We start from the raw sequence: 13,145 nt of genomic DNA, 5'->3' as shown, positions 1-13,145 counted from the left end.
CCTTTAAGGTAAGGTGGAATTCAATTTATTAGATTGGCAGAACAGTATGAAATTTATGCGTGGATTGGAAGGAAAAAGTTGTAAGTATTATTTGAGTTAAATTTATTTTAGAGAGAAGAACGGTGAATGAAACGAGAGCATCTTTAGATTGTGCATTTATCCCAAGAAAATGGAAAGCATTTCTAATGTTAAGAATTGATTTGTAGTTCTGTAAACTTATTATTTAGAGGGCATGCCTTCCAAGATATATACTTGCCAAAATTATTTGAAAAAACACGTTCTTCTAACCTTTGAGCTGGCACCTTATCCTGGCTATTCTCTGCCTTAAGACGTAGAAAGCTGCAAAACAAATGTCCAAAAAAAGAAATTCCAGATCTTTTTAAATTTTTGGTTTTTTTGTCCTGAAAGGAGGCTGGCTTTGGGTGTTTGTCAACACGCTACATTTCCGGATTCTCACACACATTCTGTGCTCTGAAACAACAACAAAAAACACTAGGACATATTTTAAACTGGTAATCTTAGTCGCTATTTTGTTATGAGTCAGATATAATTTGTGGCATAAACAAGACCAAAGAATTGTAGTTATGCTTTTCTTCTGTAATTAGGTGTCACATTTTAGCAGCTTCCTCAATTGAAAGCCCTAAAGTCCAATTTTCAGCCTGTGTTTTCTTAGAGACAGTACCCTTTTACTTATCTACTGGTGTGCTGCTTCAGGTGGAGGCCGGGAGAAAGGAAGGGGGGAAACTGGAGGACTGAGAATCCCAAAATGGCTACAGTTTGGCCAAAGCTATCTCAGCATCACTGAGCTGCTCTGTAAAGGGTCGTTTAGTGGCGGTGGTCTGGGGGTAGAACACAAAAGTGCAGCAGCAAAAATGGCACAGAATCAACGTTGCCGTACTCTCCCAACCGCTTAGTACAGTGCTTTGCCCACAGTAAGTGCTCAATAAATACGACTGGCTGATGGACTGCCTAGGTTACCCTTTTGAACAGACCAGGGACTGCTGATGCCTGGAATTCAGCCGACAAAAATTCTAAAAATTCGGTCCCTGGGAAGAATTTTTGCATCTTGAGAACTGCGCTCACAGATCAGTTTTAATGTAGTTGATTAAAACTTAAATGGCTTTAAAATCATTTCCAATTTTCAGAAACCCAGGGAAACAAGTCACATTTTGGCAGGCAAAAATGCATAGCCATCTTTCTTGCTTCTACCGAATGAAAATTCAAAGAAGCAGATGAGACGCACTGATTTTTTCAATAGCACTGTTCAAAAGGGGATCCAACCTGGCAATGGTCACAATCCTAGTTTGAATCCCCCTTGACTGTGTCCAACCTGATTATTTTCTATCTACCCCTGCGCTTAGTACAGTGCCTGGCACACAGTAAGGGCTTAACAAACTTTTTTTTTTTTTTAAAGATAATTGGTAACAATGGCAAGACATCCCATTTGGGAAAGGATTTCTGGGGTCTTTGCAGGGTCCATGAAAGAAATAGTAGGGGTCTGTAGAGGGGAGAGCTCCCTTCCCCACTCCATTTCTCCTTGTATTCTCCCAAGCGTTTAGTACAGTGCTCTGCACACAGTAAGTGCTCAATAAACACGACTGACTGACATTGGCAAAGGAGACAAATCAAAAAAATAACCCTTCAGCTCCTTCAGGCCCTACTGCCGTAGGGAGGGTGGCAGTGGTCAAGGGAGGGAAAGGGAGAGGAGAAGGCAAACGGACAGCGTAGCCTAATCTTGGCTCTGCCACTTGTCTCGTGTGACCCTGGGCACGTTGCTTTACTTCTCTGTGCCTCAGTTACCTCATCTGTAAAATGGGGATTTGAAACCGTAAGCCCCACATGGGAATGGGGCTGTGTCCATCTTGATTTGCTTGTATCCACCCCAGTGCTTTGCACAGAGCCTGGCACATAGTAAGCACTTAACAAATACCATGGTTGTTATACAGGGAGAGCTGGCGGGAGGGGAGAAATCTGAAAAATCCCTTCAGGACTTTATTTTCTTCTCCCAGAGCGTAGGGCACACGGTTCCCCATAACTACCTAACTGATCAGTGGCTACGTCAAGCCAGTTCTCGGTCGTAGAATGGCGTAAAGAGAAAAATGTAATTACTAGGGAAAATGGGCTTCGCTAAGGAAAAGGGAAGGGGTTATATGTGCTAGAGGCAGCACCATAAAAGGATACTGTTTCTTCAACACTACTTTTTGAGTTAACTTAATCTGTTTTGGAAAACTTATACAATATGTTTTAAAACAAACGAAAGCAATTCAAAAAATATAGCATACATCGATCATTTTGCCCATCGATATCCAAGTGGTTTATCAATTCTGTATAGCTAATTTTCTTTTTAATCAAGTTGAATAATATTCACTCTTCTGAACACATGCTTCAGTCACAACAGAAGCAAGTTCAGTGAATCTGACGATGTCGACAGATCTTCACAAATAAAAATAGGAAATATGTAACTATTTATAGTTGGCATTACAGCGTTTAAAACTATACAGAATTGTATTCCAAGTCAAAGCAGTCACAGCCAAAATATTTCCAGGCAACCTGAGAGGTCTATTTTCAATCAGTGCATGAAGAGGTTTTTGCTGGTAACTATGCTCCAGCATGGAAGCTAGCGACCAAATGAATTTTCCAGCGCCTTTGCATGCATTTCTTGGCACATAAACCCCTTTTATATGCATTTTAAAGATCGAAACATGATTAGTATAACGCAGAGAAGAAAATGAACCATTTCCTTTCATTAATACATGTTTCAACACAAAAGCAGAAGCATCTTTTTTTTCTACAATGGCACAATGGCAGAAGCATGCAATATTGCCAGTAAAGCCATTAGGTTAGTTGCAAGGCTACTGTTACGAAAGCTCATGGAAACCCCAATATTACTGATCTAAAAGTCTTCGAGAATGACATGCAGTTTGCAAGGCACAGCTAAAAATGGCAAGCCTGTTCTTAAGAGTGACCAAAGCTCCATATTTTTTAAACTCTGGAGAATGGCTTGTGCAGGGATGATTTTGCTCCTGTCCTTTTAACTGGAGAAATGTGGGATTATTGCTACTCACAGCCAGTGAAGAGCGGGCCAAGCTAAATGATGTATAACATCACATCCCCATGCTGTTTGAAAATTCACCTGTCTTGAGGTTTTTGACTGAATTCATTGTCAGGATCTTAAAAACGCCCCTACTAAAGTATGCAAACGAAACCTTTCCTTTTGAAAAGGTACATTTTCTCAACCCTTTCTGGGCCACAAAAGTTTGCCCAGTTTACTAGTGGCAGAGATTCTCAAACACCCCTTCCTGACATAAATATATTGGTAAACACAACTTGAATACTCCCCAGACACAGAGACGAGAAAGAGATCCTTTTCTACAATCCACCCATCTCTAAAAACAAGCACTCTAGGTCCTTACATATGTCATTTCTCTTTTCTCGAAAACTCACACCCAGCCACTATCATCTGATATTGGCAATGCCGAAGCTGGAAGAGAGAACTCTAATCACTCAAATCCCTGCTGCACCACTCAAAGTCCCATCTGTGCTGCTAAACTGATAATAATAATAATAATATTAGTTATAATAATAATAATAATAATGGTATCTGTTAAGCACAAACTATGTGCCAAACACTGTTCTAAGCGCTGGGGGAGATACAAGGTAATCAGGTTGTCCCACATGGGGCTCCTAGTCTTAATCCCCATTTTACAGATGAGGTACCTGAAGCACAGAGAAGTTAAGTGACTTGCCCAAAGTCACACAGCTGCAAAGTGGCGGAAGGGATTAGAACCCACAACCTCTGACTCCAAAGCCCGGGCTCTTTCTACTAAGCCATGCTGTTTCTCATGAACTGAGGACTCATGAACTGGTAACTGAGGCAACCGTACCAAAGCTGCGGAGCATTCACCTGGTTTGCACTATTTTCTGATTGGGAGTCAGAGGTTGTGGGTTCTAATCCTGGCTCTGCCACTTGTCTGCTGGGTGACTTGGGGCAAGTCACTTAACTTCTCTGTGCCTCAGTTACCTCATCTGTAAAATGGGGATTAAGACTGTGAGCCCCAAGTGGGGCAACCTAATTACCTTGTATCTACCCCAGCGCTTGGCAGATAACGCTTAACAAATACCACCATCATCATTATTATTATAACACTTTCACACATATTCAAATGTACGGCAAACTGGTCAGAAACAGTATTTTACAGACCAAGTTTACGGACATGGTCTCAACTGCAAGAGGAAAATCATGCATTCCTTGACTTAGATTTTAATTTAAAATTATAGAAACCAAATAAAATGCCTTGTTTTGATGGGAAAGGGAGACATTTCAAAAAGGGATTCCTACTGAAACTGTTCATGTGTCATTTATTAAATTGTATTGAGCGCTTACTGTGTGCAAAGCACTGTACTAAGCGCTTGGGAGAGTAAAACATACTCTGTATGATACTTCTTCCCCAGTTAAGACTCCTTAGAGAATACTCTTGGTCTTGCTCCAATCACAAACCGCAAAAAAGAGCCCAAGGTAAGAGAACTTTTGCCCTGCCTTAATTATTTCATCAGGAACCTATGACTAATAATAACAGAAGAAGGAGCAGGAGGATAATGCATAGTTTTGTTATTTACTAAGTGCCTATAACGTGCCAAGCACTGTTCTAAGAGCTGGGGTAGATATAAATTAAAGGTTAGACTCAGTCTCTTCCCACATGGAGCTCAGAGTCTAAGTGGGAAGGAGAAGAGATACTGAATCCTCATTTTACAGATGAGGAAGCTGAGGCCCAGAGAAGTCAAGTGACTTGCCGAAGGTCACACAGCGGGCAAGTGGCAGACCGGGGATTAGAACCCATGTCCTCTGACTTAGAGACCTGTAAATGTCTGTCTATGATGACCCACTCAGTAGATTCAGAGAAAGGAATTCAGCTTACTATAATTCCGCTGGCCATGAACTTTCTTGCTCCATTTGGAAATTGCTTGGGAACATTTTGGACATCCTGCCTCTCTTTTTGCCAAGATCTGGATGCAGAACTACTGATTATATTATAAAGGGCTTGGCTAACGTGGTCTGGGCCCAAGCAATAATAATAATAATTATAATTATGGTATTTTTTAAAGTGCTTACTATGTGCAAAGCACTGTTCTAAGCACTGGGGTAGATACAAGGTAATCAGGTTGTCCCTCGTGGGGCTCACAGTTTTAATCCTCATTTTACAGATGAGGTAACTGAGGCACAGCGAAGTTAAGTAGCTTGCCCACAAGGCCCAAGTCAGAGGACCCGGCCATCGCACTGCCAACCCAGAAGTGGCAGCCGTGTGTTATGGAACATCCATATCACACACAACATAAAAATGACATAAGGCACCGTGGCTCAGTGGAAAAGAGACGGGATTTGGAGTCAGAGGTCATGGTTTCAAATCCCGGCTCTGCCAATTGTCAGCTGTGTGACTTTGGGCAGGTCACTTAACTTCTCTGGACCTCAGTTACCTCATCTGTAAAATGGGGATTAAGACTGTGAGCCCCCCTTGGGACAACCTGATCACCTTGTAACCTCCCCAGTGCTTATTATTATTATTATTATTATTATTATTATTATTATTATTATTATTATCATCATCATTATTATTATAAGGACTCATGAAAAGGATTCTTTGTGGAAATATGTGAAACACAGGCTGTCTCCTCAGAAAATCCCAAACCCTTTCCCCCTTGTTCCAGAGACTGCGCAATCCCGTCCCAGATCCTCATAAACACAGCAGTCTCTTCCAAGCACCAGGACTCAGAATAAGATTCCCAGACTAAGCCCCCTTTTCCTCAGCTCCCCCCCGCTTCCACGTCACCACGACTCCCTCCTTTTGGTCTTACCCTCCTCCCCGCTCCACAGCACATATCTGTAATTTTATTTTTTTACACTGATGCCTGATTATTTGTATTGATGTCTGTCTCCCCCCTTCTAGACTGTAAGCCCGTTGTGGGCAGGGACTGTCTCTCTCTATTGCTGTACTGTATTTTCCAAGTGCTCAGTACAGTGCTCTGCACAAAGTAAGCGCTCAATAAACACGATCGAATGAATGATCATTTGATGTAACAAACGTCTTTCCACTGCCTTTAAAGCACTCTAAAGGCTCGCCACCCTCCTATCTCACCCTGATGTCCAATAACATCTCAGCCCGTATGCTTCGCTCCTCCAATGCCCACCTACTCATTGTGCTTTGATGTCACTGCTGACCCCTTGTCCCTATTAGCCCTCCAGCCTGGGACTCCCTCCCGCTTCCCATACGACAGACCAGACCTACTTTCAAAGCCCCACAAAAATCACACCTCCTCCAAGAAGCCTTCCCCAACTAAGCCATCGTTTCTTCTACTCCTTCTCCCTTCGACATCACCTAAATGCATTTGGATCTGTTCCCCTTAAGCACTTGTTAGTCACCTCCCCTCAGCTCCACTGCACTTATGTTCCTATCTGTAATTTATTTTCATATCTATCTCCCCGCTTCTAGACTCAAGAGCAGGGAACATGTCAATCAGCTCTTTTATATTGTTCTGTCCTTCAAACACTTAGTACAGCGCTCCACACAGTAGGCATTCAATAAATGCCACTGACATTGACTGAGGCTTTAAAAGGAAAGGTTCGGCTATAAAGTTATCCGGTTGGGAAGCAGCATGGCGTAATATAATAATAATAATAATAATAATAATAATAGTAATAATAATAATAATGGCATTTATTAAGTGCTATGTGCAAAGCACTGTTCAAAGCGCTGGGGAGGTTACAAGGTGATCGGGTTGTCCCACGGGGGGCTCACAGTCTTAATCCCCATTTTCAGATGAGGTAACTGAGGCACAAAGAAGTGACTTGCCCAAAGTCACACAGCTGACAATTGGCGGAGCTGGGATTTGAACCCATGACTTCTGACTCCAAAGCCCGGGCTCTTTCCCCTGAGCAACGCTGCTTCTCCTCTAGCGTAGTGGATGGAGCACAGCAGTGGGAGTCATGGGTTCTAATCCTGGCTCCGCAGTGTAACCCTGGGCAAATCACTTCACTTCTCTGTGCCTCAGTTCCCTCAGCTGTAAAATGGGGCTTGAGGCTGTGAGGCTCACAATGGACAGGGGCAGTTTTCAACCCGATTTGCTCGTACCCAACCCAGCCTGGCACTTAGTAAGTGCTTAATAAACCCCATAACTATTACTGGGTACACGCCAACCTTGTGAATCCAATCAACTCCAAGGTATTGGAGCTTGCTAAGATTTCTGGCGATCTTTTTTGATCGTATTCCTCCAGTTAAAAGCATTGTTTTATTGGCCACCCACAGACTGCTTCCTCTGATTGGATACCCCAGACAGGAGATGATTAGTGGGCACATCTGCCAATCTACCTACTGAGACGCAGTCCTATCGATGCCGGACAAAGGACAGAGAGGCAGAAAGCTGGAAGAATGGCCACCCTCAGGCATGTGGGTGTCTGAAAAATGAGGCCACCATATCTACATCCACTTGTCTAACTCCACTTCCAGCTCTCCTGCATCCTTGACGCTTCTCCAGTGAATATAGCCTTAGGACCTCTGAGGCCCATCACCTGAACGACCCCCTCCATCCCCCGGCTCCCACCATCCTACTCTGCCCTAGCCTGGCAGAGAGAAGTTGGAGCCACAATATATTCTCCCACCCTTCAGGACACTGTACGCTGTTGGCTCGTCATGGGCTGGGCACATTTCCGCTAATTCTGTTGCATTGTGCTCTCCCAAGACCTTGGTACAGTGCTCTACACTTAGGAAACGCTCAATAAATATCAGTGATTGATTGGGATGGTTGTGGCTCCTGGATTCTGGACAGTCCTGCCCAAGGAGAAAGAAACTTGAAAATGGCTCCTTCAGCCACAGTGATCTCTTTTTGTATTTTAATATTGTTTTTATTTTGGTTAGTTCTTCCTCAGCTTTTAGATAGTGAACCCACTGTGGGCCAAGGATCCTGTTTAATTTTTCTAGTCTACTCTCCCCTAGTGCTCAGTTCAATGGTCTGCAAACAGTAAGTACTCGACGAACAATTCTGACTGCACAAATTAATGAACTGAGAGGTGGAATGGCCCCGTGGAAAAAGCACAGAGTAGGAATAAAAAGAGCCTTGTCTCACTACTTGTACTTGTACTTCCCAAGCGCTTAGTACAGTGCTTTGCACACAGTAAGCGCTCAATAAATACGATTGATGATGATGACTACTTGCCTACTGGGTGACTTTGGGCGAGTCACTTAACTTTTCTCATCTCACTTTCCCCATCTGTAAGCACTTAGTACGGTGCCCTGCACACAGTAAGCGCTCAATAAATACGACTGAATGAATGAATCTGTAAAATGGGGATAAAATACCTTTTCTCCCTCCCTCCCTATTAATCTGCACTCCATCAGTCAGTCAATCAATCAATCATATTTATTGAGGACTTGCCATCACTGGTTGTAAGAGCCCTTACAATGTGATCTTGGGAGAGTACAGTACAACAGAGCTGGCAGTCACATTCTTTTCTGTGCGCAGAACGCTGTACTAACCGCTTGGGACAGAGTACAGTATGACAGGGTTGGTAGACACACTCCCTGCACACAACAAGCTTACAGTCGAAGGGGGAGACCAACATTAATATAAATAAATAAATGTGGGACACTATGTAGGACAGGGACTATGTTTGATTTGATTATCTTCTATCTACCCCAGGGTTCATATATTCACATATTCATATAGTCAATGGATTAACGTTGTAGCCGTTTGGACGGAAAGGAAGGGACAGATTTTAACAGTGTCGGGAAGGTGGAACCGAAAAGATTTAGAGATGGGCTGAATATGTGGGTTGAATGGAAGAGAAGAAGGATAACGCCAAGGTCACGGGCTTGTGAGACAGGAAGGTCAGTGGTGCTGTCTACAGTGATGGGAGAGTCAGGGGGAGGACAGGGTTTAGATAGGAAGATAAAACGATCTGTTAAGTTTGAGATGACAAGAGGACATCCAAGAAGAGATGTCTTGAAGGAAAAGAGGAAATGTGAACTTAAAGAGAGGGCGAAAGATCAGGGATGGAGAGAGAGTTTTGGGTATCATCCACATAGAGCTTAGAACAGTGCTCTGCACATAGTAAGCGCTTAATAAATGCCATTATTATTATTATTATTATTATTATTATTATAGAGGTGGTAGTTGAAGTCATGGGAGCAAATGAGTTCTCCAAGGGCGTGGGTGTAGATGGAGAATAGAAGGGGGCCCAGAACTGAACTCAGAGAAAAACTCACACTTAGGGGGTGGGAGGGAGAGAAGGAGCTGGCGAAGAGACTGAGAATAAGTGGCCAGAGAGATAGGAGAAGAACTGAGAGAGGACAGTGTCAATGAAGCTGAGGCTGAATAATGTTTCCAAGAGAAGGGGTGGTCGACAGTGTCAAAAGCAGCTGAGAGATCAAGGAGGATTAGGATGGAGTAGAGGTCATTGGATTTGTCAAGAAGGAGATCACTGGTAACCTTTGAGAGGGTGGTTTCTGTGGAGTGAAGGGGACGGAAGCCAGATTGGAGGGGGTCAAGGAGAGAACTGGAGGAGAGGAACTTGAGACAGCGGGTGTGAACGGCTCGTTCAAGGAGTTTGGAAAGGAATGGTAGGAGGGAGATGGGGCGATACCTGAAGGGAGCTGTGCAGTGAAGGGAGGGTTTTTCTAGGATGGGGAGACATGGGCATGTTTGAAAGCAGTGGGGAAGAAGCCATTGGAGAGGAAACAGTTGAACGTGGCAGTTAGGGAGGGAAGAAAGGAGGGGGCAAGTGCTTTGATAAGGTATGAAGGTATGAAGGAATGGGGTTGGATGCACAACCCTACTCCTGGGAGCCCATTATTGGTTAGGGACTGTCTCTATCTGTTGTCAAATTGTACTTTCCAAGCACTCAATACGGTGCTCTGCACACAGTAAGCACTCAATAAATACGATTGAATGAATGAATGCACAGGTGGAGGGGGTGGATTTTGAGAAAAAGCAGGCAATTTCCTCTTAAGATATTGCTGGGAGTGATGGGAGAGTTGAAAAAGGGGCAGGAATGGGGAGGGACTGAGGAGGGGCAGGGGAGGTTTTAGGGAGATCACACCCGATAATGTCAATTTTCTTAATAAAGCAGGTGGGGGGGTCACTGGGGGAAAGGGATGGGGCAAGTGGATGGTCGGGGATTTGAAGAGAGAGTTAAATGTCTGGATGTTTAAATGTCTGGAGGTTAAACATTTAGGGGTGAGGAGAGTCTCTGGTCTCCAAAGACACCTCTAGGCACTTAAGAACTTACCCCATCCTGTCCCCCCAAAAGCACTTACGGATATATCTTAACACTCAGTTGATTCTCCCTGCCAGTAATTTATTTTGATGTGTCCCCCCAGCGAGGTGCGCGTGACTTAGTGGAAAGAGCCCGGGCTTGGGAGTCGGAGGATCTGGATTCTAATCCCGGCTCTGCCACTTCTCTTACCACCTTCTCAGACCCATATACCCATACTCAGAAAATATTAGTGCTTCTTTGGTGTTTCTTGCAACTGTGCTGCCTTTTTGGATCACAATCAAATAACCCATAATGTTCTGCCAAAATATGTGTTTTGGCTATGTATTTTGGTTTGAATATGACAAAAATTAGTGAAAATTCATCTGGATTCAATATGATGCAGTGCCAGAAAAAAATGTTTGTGTGCTGCATTCACACAGTGTTGGACACGAAGTGTGACAACATGAATACTGCTTAATGTGGAATTCGGCAAAAACCCAATCCCTGTGTTACTGGAGAACTGGCTGTATTCGTGTGGATCTATTTCAGTCCGTTAACTAAATATGGAGATAGAAAAGGTAGATTGCATCAAAATACCAGATACATGCCAGAGTACATGTTTTCACCTAATGTTTTGGCCTGAATATTGTTAAGGAATTAGGGAACACCGACCTGTTTGAGCCTGGGACACCACAGAGCCAGAAAAAATGATACTCACCAAGGTGGATACAAAAGTCAAGTAAAATACAAATAGCAAAAGTCAATTTTCAGCTCTATTTTTGCCACTTTGTAAGTAGAGGCAAAAATGGCAAAGTTTTTATGCCTGTAATAAGTCAGCTGAACCTAAATTAGTTTCTGTAAGTATGTAAAAAGGAGTTTGTTTTTGCTAAGAACTCATTAACCGTCGGCACAGAGGCCTTGACCACATTCCTGGAAGATTTTCTGAGATTCTCCTGCCCCAGAAGCCCAGCTGCAGTTGAGGTTCTGCAATGAACACTGACAGGTGTTTGAGAATACTGCCAGATTTCTCTGGCATTTAGTTCTCTTGTTTCCTCTTAACTTCCTATCATCTATTCCCTCCCAACCAGTTCAAATGGCCATCATCGAGGATGTTTTCAAGACCCGGGGATTCCCCGATGATTCCCAATAGGGACAATGATGAGTAGCACCGTCTAATGAAACAGTCCTCGGTCTAGGATTCGGAAGGCATGAATTTGGTAGTTCCAGCTAAGCCATATGGCCTGCAAGTCAGTTCTCTCTCTAAGCTTCAATTCACCCAACTGTGGGCATCATAATTCCTACCTCAAAGGGGAGGTTGTGAAAGACAAAATACCTGACAAAGCACTTCCCACTTGTGGCAGGCCATAACAGAAACATACACTAAGGAGATTATACAGGGATAAAAGTTTTAAAATACACTATTGGTTACCATCCAATGCCCTGTAAAATTAAGCAAGACGCTGACAAACACAAATTATTCACAAACACTATGGCCACTGATAGGAAACATATGGCGGGATAAATAGAAATGTGCATATTAAACTAAGCCAAGACTATGCATAAGAATTAAGGAAGGCTGAATGCAACCTGAGTGGACGGATGGAGTTTCGATCAGGGAAGGCCTCCTGGAGAAGTGTGTTTTCAAGAGGATGGGGAAATCTGTCGCCTGATGGACTTAATAGGGAAGGGAGTTTCAGGTAGGACGAAGGATGCAGGCAAGGAAACAGAGGTGGGAGAGTCGAGAATGAGGCACAGCGAAAAAGTCGGCTTGTGAGGAAAAAAAGAGGGCAAACTGAGGTAACATGGCAGACAGCTGATGAAGTGGAAAAGCTGATGGAATTCATTCATTCAATCGTATTTGAGCGCTTACTGTGTGCAGAGCACTGTATTAAGCACTTGGGAAGTACAAGTTGGCAACATATAGAGATGGTCCCTACTCAACAACAGGCTCACAGTCTAGAAGGGGGAGACAGACAACAAAACATGTGGGCAGGTGTCAAGTCATAAGAATAAATGTAAATAAAGCTAAATGCACATTAACAAAATAAATAGAATAGTAAATATGTCTTCGAGACAATGGTCAGGTGTTCCGGCTTGAGGCAGAGAGGAATGGGTCACCATCAGAGATGGTTGGGGAGTGGAGAGACATATATAGAATGACATTTTAGAAAAATGATCCTAGCAGCAGAATGAAGTCTGGACAAGAAGAGAAGGGAGAAGCGACTGCTGCATTCATCTAACAGGGATATGATAACTGTCTGGACTAGGTGGCTGTTGTGTGGATGAAAGGGAACGGTAGGTTCGGAAAATGTCGTGGAGGAAAACAGCAGAGACAGATTGAATGTGGCAGATTAAAGACTGAAAGATTTTTGGCTTTTTTTATGGTATTGGTTAAGCATTTATTATATGCCAGGCACTGTTCTAAGAACCGGGGTAGATACAAAGTAATAACAATAATAATAATTTTAGTATTTGTTAAGCGCTTACTATGTGCCAAGTACTGTTTTAAGCACTGGGTAGATACAAGGCAATCAGGTTGTCCCAGTTGGGGCTCACAGTCTTAATCCCCACTTTTCAGATGAGGTAATTTAGGCACAGAGAAGTGAAGTGACTTTCCCAAAGTCACCCAGCAGAAAAGTGGAGAAGCCCAGGTCCTTCTAACTCCCAGGCCCGTGCTCTATCCAGTAGGCCACACTGCTTCTTCGTTCAAGAGTTCAAGGATCACCTCAAGTTTGCGGATTTCAGAGACAGGAAGGGGAAAGTTAGGTGGGACGTGAGAAGAAGAGTCAAAAAATAAGACTGAGAAGTGAGAGAGGTAGAGGCGGGAATCAGAAGAGAGCGCGGAAAGTAAACCTCGGGTGGAAAGACCTTCCAGAAAGAAGGGGGCACAGTGATAAAGGTG

At 43.4% G+C, this 13,145-nt stretch overlaps 1 protein-coding gene across 4 annotated transcripts in view; it reads right to left on the bottom strand.

The window, feature by feature from the left end:
- The window catches only part of NPNT (nephronectin), an 89,674-nt gene that overhangs the window by 56,884 nt on the left and 19,645 nt on the right, over positions 1–13,145 (bottom strand). For 2 of the 4 annotated variants that reach the window (XM_038755255.1, XM_038755257.1), the window contains exon 3: positions 289–339. The exons of the other annotated variants lie outside the window; for them this stretch is intronic. In XM_038755255.1, coding sequence (XP_038611183.1) covers positions 289–339 — 51 coding nt within the window. The remainder of the gene's footprint in view (positions 1–288; positions 340–13,145) is intronic. 4 annotated transcript variants of the gene reach the window in all.

The sequence above is a fragment of the Tachyglossus aculeatus genome, chromosome 12 (assembly GCF_015852505.1).
Source record: "Tachyglossus aculeatus isolate mTacAcu1 chromosome 12, mTacAcu1.pri, whole genome shotgun sequence".
Classification (NCBI taxonomy): Eukaryota; Metazoa; Chordata; class Mammalia; order Monotremata; family Tachyglossidae; genus Tachyglossus; species Tachyglossus aculeatus.
The sequence above is the reverse complement of the archived record's forward strand: the minus strand, read 5'-3'. Positions and strand labels throughout refer to the sequence as shown.